This window comes from Alosa alosa, chromosome 16 (assembly GCF_017589495.1).
Source record: "Alosa alosa isolate M-15738 ecotype Scorff River chromosome 16, AALO_Geno_1.1, whole genome shotgun sequence".
Lineage (NCBI taxonomy): Eukaryota > Metazoa > Chordata > Actinopteri > Clupeiformes > Clupeidae > Alosa > Alosa alosa.
The window spans coordinates 6,392,957-6,407,496 of record NC_063204.1 but is presented as its reverse complement, the minus strand read 5'-3'; the positions used below and the strand labels follow the sequence as shown (position 1 = coordinate 6,407,496).

General features: G+C 45.9%; 1 protein-coding gene across 3 annotated transcripts in view; it reads left to right on the top strand.

The window, feature by feature from the left end:
* dpyda.1 (dihydropyrimidine dehydrogenase a, tandem duplicate 1) overlaps positions 1–13,770 on the top strand; it is a 157,482-nt gene extending 143,712 nt beyond the window's left edge. For 2 of the 3 annotated variants that reach the window (XM_048265810.1, XM_048265811.1), the window contains 3 exons: positions 9,424–9,573; positions 9,924–10,064; positions 12,180–13,770. In XM_048265810.1, the coding sequence (XP_048121767.1) occupies positions 9,424–9,573; positions 9,924–10,064; positions 12,180–12,347 (459 nt within the window). In that variant the 3' untranslated portion in view covers positions 12,348–13,770. Of the gene's footprint in view, positions 1–9,423; positions 9,574–9,923; positions 10,065–12,179 lie in introns of those variants that run through there. The other variant, XR_007196075.1, reaches the window with a different exon arrangement.
* Positions 13,771–14,540: the final 770 nt, after the last annotated feature.

The following is a 14,540-nucleotide window of genomic DNA, read 5'->3' as shown; positions in this document are numbered from 1 at the left end:
CTGGAATTGCAGATTGTATTGTGAATGTTTGTTTTGTTTTGTGTGTGTGTCTGTGTCTGTGTGTGTGTGTGTGTGTCTGTGTGTGTGTGTGTGTCTATGCATGTGTAGTTGGTGTTTATTACTTTTGTTCAAGTGCCTCCACTCGGCACAAAACACTCATACAAGGGCAATAAAGCGGCGTCTGAAAATACAAAAAAGAACAGCATTAGATGCATTTTTATCAGATCACACCCCCATTAATAAACTAGGCGAGCGAATGGCTTTGAAGCCCGCGCCTCGCTTTCATGACCACGTTCCGGCTGCCACTCCTCAGTACGTCGGCTGCAGGACGCGGTGCTGGCACAACGTAATCGTTTAAATGCTAATGCCCCACAAGCGCCCGTGCAAGGGAGAGAGGAGCAAAGAAGCGAGTGGGGGGAGGGTCGGGGAGGAGGGGGTCGTATCTGAGAGGTGATAAGTGCGAGTAATTTCCATGCCAACGGGTACATTATTGTCCTAACTTGTCAGCGCGCCGGCAACAATAACGACAGCGGCAGCCGCAGCAGTAGCAGCAGCAGCAGCAGTAGCAGCAGCAGGCGTCGTTTTGTAGTGGTGTCTAGCGAGTTCGGGGTTTGTGGAGGCAGTGGTGCGGGAAAGCCATGTGGTGTCATGTAGAAACATCACGGCAGACATGGAGGCTTGGCCCAGACCTCCCCAGGCACTCCTACTGCTGCTGCTAGCTTCTCCCCGACATGCACGGATCATGGATATATACAGTGGGGAGAAAAGTCACTCAGCGCACGGGTCACGAGAAGGCTGACGCCTCCGGGCGATTCACTGCATCCATCAGACCACACAAGAAGAGACTCAGACCTGTTCTAATGTCATATAATTCGTCTAAGATTGTAGGCTAAAATTGCATTTTGGAGCTATGACTGAAATGCCTTGGAGTGCCCTTCAGGTGAACTGTGAGAAAAGAAAGTGAGTACAGCGAGCGAACGAGTGAGTGATTGAATGAGTAAGTGAGTGAGTGAGTGAGTGAACAAATGGGTGAGTGAGTGAGTGAGTGAGTGAGTGAGTGAGTGAGTGAGTGAGTGAGTGAGTGAGTAACTGAGTGAACAAATGGGTGAGTGAGTGAGTGAGTGAGTGAGTGAGTGAGTGAGTGAACAAATGGGTGAGTGAATGAGTGAGTGAACAAATGGGTGAGTGAGTGAGTGAGTGAGTGAACAAATGGGTGAGTGAGTGAGTGAGTGAGTGAGTGAGTGAGTGAGTGAACAACTGGGTGAGTGCATGAATGAGTCACAGAGTGGTTTGATTGAGTGAATAAGCAAGTGCATATGGGAATTAACTGAGTGATTATATTCACATATAAGTCACCAGGACAGCTGCTTAGTGCAGTCGAAGAGATCAGTGAATGAACGACTTGATGCATAAGAGTGAACATGTTTTTACCCGTTCATTTAGGAAGACACAAGCATAAACAGAGGCAATTTAAAGTGCACGAGTGACAAGGTGTCGATAAAGCTGCACACCTGTGTGAGGGGTTGGCATGCATGACAAGATGGATGGAAAGAACACCAGAGAGAACTAACTAAACAACTTGTCTTGTTGGAAATTGTCGAACGTTTGCGCCTCTCGCTCCGCTTGAACCCTCTCTGACCAGAGAGAACTAACTAAACAACTCCCATTAGCTGACAAAGTCTTGTGATGTCTGTCAACTGCTTCTGAAGTAAAGAATTCTTTGAATCAAATTGTTTTTAGAATGAAGTAGCAAAGGGGAGATGTACTCTGCCTGACTCCTTGGTATAATTGGCCCTTGTTCGCCATACATAATACAAACCATTCACAAGGATTTGTCAAGGACTTTTGTTTCAGCTAAATGTCTTTGAAAAGTAAGAGTCGGTGTATGTGCAGCATAATACCGCAAGAGATCCAAAAATAAAAAGTTTTGTGTAAGTGTGTAAAACGAAGTGCATAAAAGTTTGTGTCTTTGGAGGCTCACTACTCTGCTAAACACAGATTGTAACGTACAGGAGCAGCTCGCGCTCCCTGCTGGCGTGCGCAGGGGGGAGAGGGGAGAACCACCAAATCTCCAAACCACAGGTGTGCTTTTGGCAGCCAAGATAGTGGCGTGCCTCAGTGTCCCAGAGAGACAGAGGAGAGAGAGGAGAGGGTGGAAAGGGTGGGTGTGTAGGTGTGTGTGTGTGTCAGTGCGAGGAGGGGAGGAGGGGGTGGGGGTGCTAACAGCATGGCCCCACAGCCCCACGCTCCTCCCCTCCAGCAGGGCAGGAGCAGCGGCCTGCGCTCCCTATTCCCACTTAGTCCTCTCTGGATCACCACTGCCAGGCGCAGGTGGGGTGGGGTGGGGTGGGTGGGGGTTCTGGTCTCCCCAGTGGCGAGAAGGCAGAGGGGATATAGTGAGGGAGAGGAAGGGAAGGGAAGGGAAGAAGGTGGGGGATCTTAAGCAGCGAGTTAGCCGGCTGTGAGGCACGGTGTAGCCTGGCAGGCATGAGGAGCTAATGAAGCCCTCAGCCAGACAGATCTGGCCCTCGCTGTGGGGGGCTGAAAAGCAATGCTTGTTCTCCTGTGTGTGTGTGTGTGTGTGTGTGTGTGTGTGTGTGTGTCTGTGTGTGTGTGTGTCTGTGTGTGTCTGTGTCTGTGTGTGTGTCTGAGTGTCTCGGTTTGTGTATGTGTCCTGGTGTGTGTGTGTGTGTCTGTCTGTCTGTCTGTGTGTGTGTGTGTGTGTGTATGTGCATGTCTGTGTGTCATAATTTATGTGTTTGTGTGCATGTGCATATGTTTATGTTGTTTTGGTTATGCTAAGGGTGTTGGGGCAGGAGGGCTTTTTAAAAGACAGGAATCATCCGCTACCCTCATGCACAAAGCTTTATTTCAGATATTACTGCGGTAGCTTTCTACTTTCTGATTATGATGTGAAATCACTATTTTCCATTTTATTGCCTGATACCGTGAAATAACAGGTGGCACAGAATTTACAAACTGCACAGCCTCCTGTGCTTCATTTAAATATACATACCCACCAGGGGATATATAATTAGTGTAATTGGAACTGTTTACACAGAAGTGTGTTTCCGGTGAACCAGAACTAAACTGATACAGTTCTGGCCAGACTTGGACAAACATATGGCATTTGGCAAAGGAGAAAAAACAGAATGTGAATGCATGTGTTAGATAAAAATGACTAATAGAAACTGTAGTAGGCCTACACTCAGATAAAGGGATTGACAGGCATACGGACAGATACATGTAGACACAGAAAGCGAGTGACAACATTCATTGAATGATGGGTAGAGGTAGTAATGGGTCGACACAAGCAGAAAAAGATAGAGACCCACACATCCGCCAACTATTCATATTCAAATGATAACACATTTCCTTTTTTCCATGTTTACTAAACCAATGACACTCTGCTCATCAGAGCTTAACACCCACTCATTTCCCCCCTTTCCTTTTTTTATCGCAATCAGCATGGAAAGCTCCCCGTCCTTAATGTGACACTCCCAATTAAAATGAGCCTTATTTACGACAGCATATGGAAGCGTTTGGGTATGACGTTCTGAGCCGGGGGTGCGCTAGGCAGGCGGTGCATTAGCGTTAGAGGAGTCATGGCGGGAGCAAGCCGTCCCCTAGCCCATTAGGCTGACCGGCCCGGGAAGATGGACTGTTATTGCCGTCCCTGTCTGCCTTCTCTATGGGATCTTTCATTAGCCCTGCTCATATCTCGCCCCAGAGACTGAGGGCAATGGTCTCTTAGTGCACTACCTTCTTTTGTTAGCGTATGGCGCCTTTTAGCCATGGATGCAACAGGGGTTGAAAGTACAAAGGCAAGGCAACAGCAGTGATTTATTTATTTTTCTGTGTGTTTGTGCCTTGACAGTGGAGGAGTATTTGTGTAAAAAAACGACCACATTAGATGCTACGTTCATTTGATCACCCTGGATAGAGGAAGTAATTATCTTGGGAGACACCAGTCCATATGATTTAACGATTAGCATCTGAGACCATGACGGGTTGAGGATGTTTACCAATTTGGCTAGTGCACTGGTACCAGGGGCTTGTGATACTTGCTTGGGAGAAGCATAACCGCTGGGCCACGCGGAAAGGGCTGCCACCCTCATTAAGAGGCACTTTCCCTCCTTTAATTGCAGATTTGTAGTTTTTTGAAGGGTGGCTGAGAAGTGCCACAAGCTGATGTTTTGTTTCCCAGCATTGATCATTTTGTATCTGCGTTTAAAAAAAAAAGAAGAAAAAAAAAAGGCTTCCGCGGAAACCCGGCGCCTGATTAGAACTTCGGGAGGAGTACAGAGCAAGTGAAACACATGGGCAAATCAAACCCGATGACGACCTGTTTGGTTTTGTTGTCATGTTTTCGTGTTTTCCCTCCCCTCCCCTTCATCTGTGTTTGTGTAGAAGTGTGTGTATGTGTGTGTGTGTGTGTGTGTGTGTGTGTGTGTCTTAGAAGAGGAAGGGGGGATGGTGGTAGAAAGAAGAGGAGGAGGAGGAGAAAAAATGCATCCAATTAGTAGAGTTTGGTGTGATTGCTGAAGACATGAGTTTTATTTTTTTGCGCCACGCGCGCGCCCACCCAGCACCTTTCATTAAAGTAGACACAGCTCACCGGCTCTGGCAACTTCTCAATAGAGCACTGGCTGAGTTATTACACAACAGATAGGCCGCCATCATGCAGAACACAGGGCCTCCCCCGCACCCCCCACCCTGCCACCACAGGCAGCGCAGGCCTTAATGAGGCTAAGTGAGTATCCTCCTGTCTTTGTGTGGCCGCCCAGGCCTGCCCTTCCCTGGATAGTCCCTCTTCCCCCCCCCACGCTTGATGTTGATGGGCTGCCGAGCCTTAATATACATTTTAATGCTTTGTAATGGCCAGCGAGGAGCAGAGTGAAGCTTAGGGACTGCGGCAGGGCGGATTAGGACCCTGTGCTGCTGTCCCAGGTTTAAATTAATGAGGGCTGAAGACTGTGAGATAAATTTAGGTTTTCATATTTAATTATGGCACGCTGCAGTAGTTTAGTGAGGATAAATTGCACAATTATTATGCCTCTGGGTTGTTTATGGGTTTATTTTCTCCTCCTCTTTTCTTTTTTTCCTCCTCCTCGCGTCTTAGACTCATGACCTAAAGTCTTTCCTTAATGGCAATGTGCATTTTGCCGAGCAGTAAGCCTTAATGTTTTTATCATATAGGGGGGGAGGGCTGGCAGTTAAAGACCCCACGGAGGAGAAAGTGGCTGGCAGGGATGTGCGTAGGTAGAGTCCACCGGAGCTTTGAAGCTGCCCGCTTCTGCTTTCAAGGGAATGGCCTTGTGAGCTAGGCGAGCCTTCAGATTCTTGTTGGGAAAGGGGGAGAAAATGAAATAAAAAAGAACACATGTGGATGAACTCGACCGCCAACCCCCCAGCTGTACCTGCTGCAGTCGGTGTGGATCGAGCTCTTTGATCATCGTTTAAGGGTTCATTGGAGCTGACACCGAATTAATACTTTATTCTGTACACACGGCGGCCGCAGCAGTGTCAAAAGACATTTCAGGCTGGAGTGCATCTTGTGGTCGGATGGTGGGGCGTCTTCAGCTCAAAGTGGAGAAATTTCACTGCTTTGGTGTGTTATCAGCAACCGATGTGTGAATGGGAAAAGACATGTCTGGGAGTTAGTCCTATGTGAAAGGGATTGCGTTTCATCATCATTATCATTGCATTTACATTGAAGTATTAGTTAAAGCCATTAGCCCAATGTTTCTCTTTCGGTTCGAGCCAAGGAGTTATATAATGTAAATATACCCTACAGGGTGTATTTGGGAGCCAGCCTTATAGGGGGAGCATTTATATCTCATTAAATATTGATCGTGTTTGCAACCGATACATTCTGCAGCACTTAGCTCATTTTCACTACGTTGAGAGTAAACACAATTTAAACAGCATTTTCAACTGCAGTTTTTAAAGAGTATCCAGTTTCAGCACCACCCTGATCCACATGGCTGCTGATGTAGTAATCCAATATGTCACTGCAACGCAGGGATGGGGGGGGGGCTGTCTGCAGGGCCATTCCAGGTCCACCTCACCAAACAGTTGCCAGGGTAAAGAACGGCAATTCAATTTCAGTGACCTCAATTTGAACTGAAAACCTGATTTGTTTTTTGGAGACATTAACAAATAAGGGTACCGTACGAGTGGGGACCCAGAATCCCTCTGAAGTGTGTGTTTATTTATTTATTTATTTATTTTTACTTCAGTTCTGATGCGATGTGATGAATGCAAAGTGACATATTGATCCACTCATTCATATATTTTTCTATTGTGGCAGAAAATAACTGCGACAGCAAGCAGGTTTTCTCTCCCCACCCGTTACTCTGCTGTCTTTGGCGAACTTTCAGAGGGGCTAAAATGAAAAGCCGGCACACCCCTCCTCCATGCCTCCGAACCCCCCACCCCCCTCCATGCCTCTGATTGGCTCACTCATCAGAGACGCACTGACGTGTCCTGTTGGCGCCGTGCTCTGCTGGTAAAGCTGCTATTTACATAAAGAAGAGGCAGGCAAGCGGACTGCTGCACCCTCGCCCTGGCCCACTCGGCCCCCTTCCCCATCACCCCCACCCTGAGCTCTCCCTCTCTCCCACTCGGCCCCCTTCCCCATCACCCCCACCCTGAGCTCTCCCTCTCTCTCTCTCTCTCCCTCTCCCTCTCTCCCTCCCTCTCCCTCTCTCTCTCTTTCTCTCTCTCTCTCCCTCTCCCTCCCTCTCTCTCGATGTCTGCGCCCCCCCCCCAGCCTGGAGACAAACGGCCTGCCAGGCAGAGGGTAATGCCTCTCCTGCGCCCTGGAGCAGCGGTGTGTGCTGAGCTCTCTCTCTCTCTATATCCCTTCCTCTCTCTCTCTTTATCCCTTACTCTCTCTCTCTCTCTGCGCTGTCATGAATATGGTAATCTGGGGGAAATCACCACGAGCAGGTACTTCTCCACTTAAGCACACGGCAGGAAATGGATAAAGAGGAAAAAAAGAGAAGAGAGAGAGGGAAAACAGATACACCATCCGCCATCAACTATGCTTCTAATGTCACCCCCTTTCTCTCTCTCTCACACACACACACACACACACACACACACACACACACACACACTGCACCAAGAGGGCCAAACATACTGCATACCGCCACACACAAACACATACAAGCATGCACACTCATCACCCACCCTAACACCAGCTGTGTGTGACGATAATGGGGTGACTGGGTGCACCCCGACGTCAAATTAGCTCTCTGTGAATCATGGAAGATAGAGAATGACAGAGAGAGAGACAGAGAGAGAGAGAGAGAGAGAGAGAGAAAGACTACAGAGAGGAACATGAGGGGGATGGGGGAGAGGAGGTGGAGATTGAAATGGAAGGCATTAATTTCACATTTGCATGCATTCCATTAGAATGGATCTTTATCACCTGTGTTGCCGGCGAGGCAAACAGTGCTGTAATCAGACCCAGTGCCGCAGAGCTGGAGGAGAGCTCTCCGAGTGCCCCATCACTGCCACCACCATCTCCCCCTCAGTCCCACGCCTACCACGCTGCACCATGGCTTCAACCCCCCACCCCACACACACACACACACACACACACACAGAGCTGTGTGCTCACAAGAATTCAGTCTCCAGACCTTTGCCCACCAAACTATCTCTCTCTTTTTTTTTATCTCTGTCTGTGTGTTTGACTGTGTCCCCCTCTTTCTCAACTCATTGTCTGTTATTTCCTCTCTGAAGCAGTAGCAGAGGCCATCTTTTACCAAAAAAAAAAAACTGGACAAATGAGATCATCTCAATATCAAAAGTCCTCCGTTCTCACTTTGGTCTGTGAATACAGATTAGAGGAGTGCATCCATTCCACGGCATCAAGAGTCCAACATCGCTGCAGATCCTTTCAATTAATGCAGAACATGTGCCTGGTTCTTACTTATTGCATTGTGTTTTGGTCTCTGTTTGCTATTGGCATAGCTGAGACCACTGTTACTTTATGTTTTCCCCAATGGGCAAATCAAGAAGCAAGTCTGTTAACATTGAGAAATGATTACTGCACAGCCACGTATGATGTGTTCCTACTAGGGTTAAATTGAATTCTGGAAACATTGAATGTATTTCCATTTGTTTTGGACTATTTTGCTCTCTTGGGAGGAAAGCTGGAGGAAGAAAGGAAAATGACTTTAAGTGGTTAGCAGAATGTTTCCTTCAACACCACTGAAAAAAATATATCAAGTGGAATCGCTTCTAGCAACCCGTTTTTGTGTAAGCAAGTAATTCCTGTTCATTGACACGGCAATGTCTTAAGCCCAAATGGTGAATGAATATTTTTGCAAATATATTGCATGATTTTACAGTACAGGGCTTTGCAAAAGGTGCAAATGGGGTAAGGGTAGGGCAATAATCTCCTGGAAATCACACTCTGTGACCATCCGGGAGGTATTATTCCACTCGTTGATACACAAACAGTTTTGGTAACACTCAAGGAGCAGTTTGGGAAAAGAGATATAATTTGGACCCCAGGTGAGAAATGGGGAAAACCAAATTGTTGTGTGTTGTTTTGCCAGCCATTCAAATGATACATGTTTTTTAGAATAGAACAAAAATGGAACAGAGGTTTTGTTCGACTTTTTCGAATACAACAAAAGAAGTCCCTTTGTATTTTGAAACACGCTAAACTGTTAGCTGGTGACTGAGAGGATCTCATTAATTTTTGAAGCCTGGGTGAAGGGGAATGAAAAGAGAAACTAAAACAATAACATCATCTCAGGCCCTGGTGCCAAAGCAAACAGCCTATGGTTAATTTGGTCAGTACGGTTGGCATCGGCGGCCTCGCTTTCCTTTCTCCACTCTCCTCTTGTTTGTTCTCTGCTAATGCCTTAATGAGGGATGCAGCAGTGAGGCATTCTCGCTACACACACACACACACACGCTTCCAAGGGAGCCCTGTGACACGATGACAGCGGTGAGAGCGAAAACACCAATGTTCCTGACAGAGACAGCCCTTAAAGGACACACACACACACACACACACACACACACCAAAAACAGAGAATAAAAGAGCATCATTTACTGCAGAGTGGCTCCAAAGATAATTTGGTAGTTATGAATAAGTAAAACTGGAATTCGGCCACATTGAACAACTTAGATTAAAGCATATATTTTTCAAGAGGAATTAAACTACAATGGCATGCTAAAAGTAAAATAAAGAAGCTTTATGTTGGGAAGGTGGTAAAGTGGCTATACATTTAATGATGTTAATGTTTATATAATGTTCTTGCCAGTTACTGCTGTGAAAGCTCCAACAAAATCCGGTAAAAGCATCGTAATTGAGCAAATGAAGCTTCTCTTGTAAGTGTCTGTAAGATAATGGGGTGTTTTTGTAAATCACCCATCACTTTGTTGTCTCTCGCTCAGAGTTTGCCCAGCTTCGGGCCCTTCCTTCAGCAGCGGAAACGGGCTCTGGCAATCTACAAGCAGAGGCTCAGAGACCAGGAGCCCAACATGACAGAGGAGCCCAAGGGACCGAGAACCTTCTCTCCTAAGGGGCCCGTTCCATCTGTCAGGGTAAGGGGAAAACATCTTACAGGTGTACATTTTGGCCAGTGGTTCCTGTCTTTTTTTGTGTTGTTTTGAACATGACAGGCTTTTGACATACTCTGTTTCCGTTGGTTATATTGTATTTAACATGAAATTTCCTTGCTCCAAAGGCACAGTTGCACAGACATATTAAAGTGAAAAAAAAAAGAATTCATTCAAATAGTGACTATTATCCTTGATCATGACTACCATCTACGCTTTTGTCTTTTCATTTCCCTTAATTGCTTTCAACTCCCTATAATGTACATTGTGATGTACTCAAAGTATGTCCTTTGATCCTGGCTTGTGTGTGTGTGTGTGTGTGTGTGTGTACACAGGACGTGATTGGTAGGGCTCTGAAGCATATCGGGGCCTACCAGGAGCTCAACAATGAGGAGCAAGTGCAGGCTTTGATAGACGAGGAGATGTGCATCAACTGTGGTAAATGCTACATGACCTGCAACGACTCAGGCTACCAGGTGAGTCTCCCTCATCCACACCACACGCAGCCTCACACGTAGCTTTCATCCTGCCCAAATCCCACGCCGGGCCTCAGACACAAAGATGGGTCAGTGTCCTCCCTCGACCTCAGGACTTTGTGTCTGGTGAAATCGCAGGCAACACTGAGGTCTCTAATCCAGCTTTGAGATTCCTTAGTGTGGTCACATTGCCTTTAGCAGAGGTACAGTATCCACTTCAAACTAAAAGCCCTGGCAAAGAAGGCAAAAAGAAACAGAAATGAAGAAACACTACACCACTGCTCTGTGATTTAGCATCGAAGAACGAATAAATACAAGTAATGCATAGTGCAAATGAGCTTTCCTAGGGCACTCTCATGCCGCTTGTGAAGGCTGTGTTGAGTCCAAACTAGCTACACTGTGGCTTTTGTGCCCCTGTGAACTTCTTTCAGTTGTGCATCTCATGTGTCTGTGTAGCTCACCATCCCGATGCTAATTGGAGTGGCAAACTCCATAGACTGCCATGCTACTAATATAAATGTAGACAATATGATATAAATGTCATTTGTCTGGTCTGAGGTTATTTGCGTGATGTTTGCCAGCCAATTTATATTATGTTAGCAAGTGGACTTCAAACAACTGCCCACAAAGTACTGCTTGCTGTACAGTACTTGATGTTGGAACGTTAATGAAAAATAGACTCTGTATAATTGGATAATCCCATAAACATGTCTGAGGTGATTTGTAATGTTTCTGTCTGAGAACTAGTAGGCTACTGAAGTACACTGGCTATCAACACACAGGGCGAGTTGACCAATCACAGTCGCAACGTTTGTCCTAAACTGTTAGCAACCCTGGCAGTAGCACATACCACAACGACAGATCTGGCTCACATCTGGGCCAGAGCTGCTATGAGCAGGTGTGGTGGAGCAGCGGTAATGTCACCATCTGACAGTCGGTCAACCGGGTTTCGATCCCCGCTGTTGCGGGTCCATGTTGCTTTGGATAAAAGCGTCTGCTAAATATCAGTTAACTTTACCTTTTCGAGCCGGCTCTGCCACAGAACAAAGACCCACCCGTCCCAGAGTCGCCCGCTCTCGGGGGGAAACCTCCCTTCGCTTCCCCCCACTGCTCTTAAATATGGAGCAGCCTTGCAGAGCCTCGTCAGATTGTTCTGACAGTTTTATTAAAGAATCCCGCTCCGCTTACCCCAGTAAATAAATGTCTGGTGTGATTCATCACGGGCGTATTGATGAAATAGCGGGGGCCCCGTTTTATCAAAGCAGTAATTGTTCATTGTGACGCTCATTGTGTCTGAGGGGATCTCTGAGAGGGATCACATATTATTAATGGTTTCTAATAAAGAGGGGCATTCATCAAAATTTTGCGTCACCATCCAGCAGGTGGGTCTGGCAGCGTTCGGTGCTAAGTACCGTGGCTAGGCACGGGGCTGTTAAAAAGCTCCCATGGACGGAGTGGACAGCTGGGATAGTTTGATTCTCTTTTTCTTCCCCTGCTGATCTTTCACACAACAACATATCACATTTATATAGCGCTTTTCTGGACACTCAAAGCGCTTCACAGTGAAGGGGGAACCTCACTAACCACCATCAATGTGTAGAACCCACCTGGGAGCTGCATGGCAGCCATTATGCATCAGAATGCTCACCACACACCAGCTTGAGGTGGAGAGTGAGGGAGTAAGTAAGCCAATTATATATGTGTATACTTTCCTCACTAAACCAGCATGATAGAAAAACGACTCAAGTGCTGATAGGTCAGATATAAGAGGATGGGTTAAATCACTGCTTCATGTGTCGCTGGGGCTACTTTGGTGCAAGTTGTTATTTACTGATGATATACCATCAAGCAGAGGACCCTGGGGGGGTCAAGGTAGTGTTGGCTTAAACACTGTCATTTCAAGGCCATGGCTGCTGTTGCTCCCTGTCCAGAAGCATCTAATCCGGAGTACACAGTACAGTGGAATGCTTGCACAGGTTGCACAGGGACACATGTGGTTTTTTATTGTTTTTTTTTGTTTTTTGCAGAAGCATAGCCACAATGTTTGTAATCTGATCGACTTTGTTTCCTCTTGGTTCTTTTTCATTTCTCATTTTTCTCTGTCTTTCTCTCCAGGCTATTACGTTTGACCCAGAGACCCACCTCCCCGTCGTGGCAGACAGCTGCACAGGCTGCACTCTGTGCCTGAGCGTCTGCCCCATCATCGACTGCATCAGCATGGTTGCCAGGACAACACCTTACGTACCAAAGCGAGGCCTCCCCACTGTCGTATCCGCGTACTGAGAGAGAGAGAGAGAGAGAGAGAGAGAGAGAGAGAGAGAGAGAGAGAGAGGTCGTCTTGCGATGTACAGAGAGGAGAGCAATAAATACACCAAATAATACCAAAGAGAAGTCTACATCAAAACATTGATTCTTCTTCATAATTGCAATGTGAAAAATTACCTTTATTATGCGTTTGAAAAAAAACACGCACACACTCGCACACAGCAGAGAAGAAAAGCTAAATAATTAGTTTGGAGAAATAATTGCCTTATACTCCCAAGCCAATTATCCAGAAATAATCATGCAGGCACAAATAGTTGCATTATTCTCAAACAATAGCGGGAGATATGTCGACCATCCATGGACAGCCAGCACCCACACACACACACACACACACACACAAACACCCTCTTCATCCCTGGTTATAATGACAATGAGAAGAGGGGTCTGGGGATGGGGTGGTGGTGGTGGTGGTGGAGGAGGTTGAGTAATGGATGTTTATGCTGATGCTGGTTGGGAGGACAATGTCAGAAGCAAATACAACATGTCCCTAACAAGTGTTGCATAGGCAGTCCGTCCACACACAAAAATAAAACTCGAGCGCAATAAAACGAGACATTATGTTTGCTGGGGAAATAATCCGCGGGACAAGAAGAGGTAATGAAGGGAGATGAATGGGGTGTTCCCCCTCGGCCCTCCAACGCCGCGTGCCTTCATTGTCCGACCCAGCTCCATTTTCCTGGAGCAGCTGGAGCTGTTTTATGTCCCAATTCCTCCTTTGAGATCCACAGTGCTGCTGGGCTTTTTTCATTATGTGCGCTAGGTGCTTCAAATTGTAATCCATTGCTAGCCATTAGTGATACCTGTTATGTGTAAGCGATCGAAACCTTTTGTTGTTGTTGTCGTTGTTTCGTTTTATTTGTTAAATCGTGGCCAGATATTCGTAACGATTTTGGTTAATTCCTTGTGTGTTGGCCCATAAGTAATAATCACGGTGCACAGTATACTAGGGGACGAGTTTAGAAAAGGTCATCTTTGAGTGTGTCCAGATCATTAGATATGAAGACTAACTGTGATTCACTGTGAACTCTAAAGGTCAGTACTGACCACTTCTGTCTCAATAAATAACCTGCCGTTGCCTTCCAAGCGCACATTTCTGAGGGCATTAACCACCAGCGTGTTGTTTCATCACTTAGGACCTGGACACTTGGCCAAGGTGTATATGGATGTCATGTCACTGCCAGTGGTGCATACTATGCAATGACTGCCCACAGTGTTATTTTAGTCTGAAGAAATATCATCAAGGAGACACTAAATGAAATGGGTCCAAGCAATCTTTGTCGATAACTGTGTTCTTATTAACTGTAATTGCTCACAGACATAAAATGAAAATGTATTAACTGGTCCTGATAAAAACAATAAATAAAAAATGTAACCACCCTGATATTGTTTTGGTTTTGATCTCTACAGTATATTTCTATGAGGTGCATGCATAATTCAACTGCATAACTCAAAACACAGCCTGAAGACTACTGAATGGCTATCTTGTGATTTCCTCAACCAGGGTTGTGTTCAAGATGGAGAAAACGCTGCAAAGCATATGATGAACGCACCGTTGTTAGTGCAAACGCTCTGAGAAGGCCAATGTTCACTTTTAAAAAAAAAAATGTATTCTGAGCCTGATAAAATCAATGTAAATGAAAGTTTCATTTCTTTTCATCTTTAAATGACTTTAGGTGGATATGCTGTGCTCACTTCCTTTTCAGGTTTTGTATACATGTTGATGCTGATAGAATAGCACCTCTGGCATATCCATCAAACAAGAGAAAACTTCCTTAAAACCCTATGGCACATTGTTGCACACTGTTACGACCAAGCATGTCGTTCAATCAGGAAACTGTAGGAAAACGGTGCAAAACGTTTTGATTTTGAACTTGCCCCAGGTGACTACATACCTGTTCATACTATTCCTGTGATCACCTGTTAGGATGTAGAAGGAGCAGCACAAAGGCAATTTTGAAAGCTATTATGGCTGACACATATACTGTAGGCATGCTTTAACTGAATAGCTAAGTGATATTAAAGGCCTTTAAAATGTATAATCCTCATGAGTGACTCAGACTTCTATAACATTTTTAACTATTAACGTGTGCAAAGTTGAACCTGTGCAAAGTTGAAGAGCACCAGAGCCACACAGTAGCCTTACACCCTAAC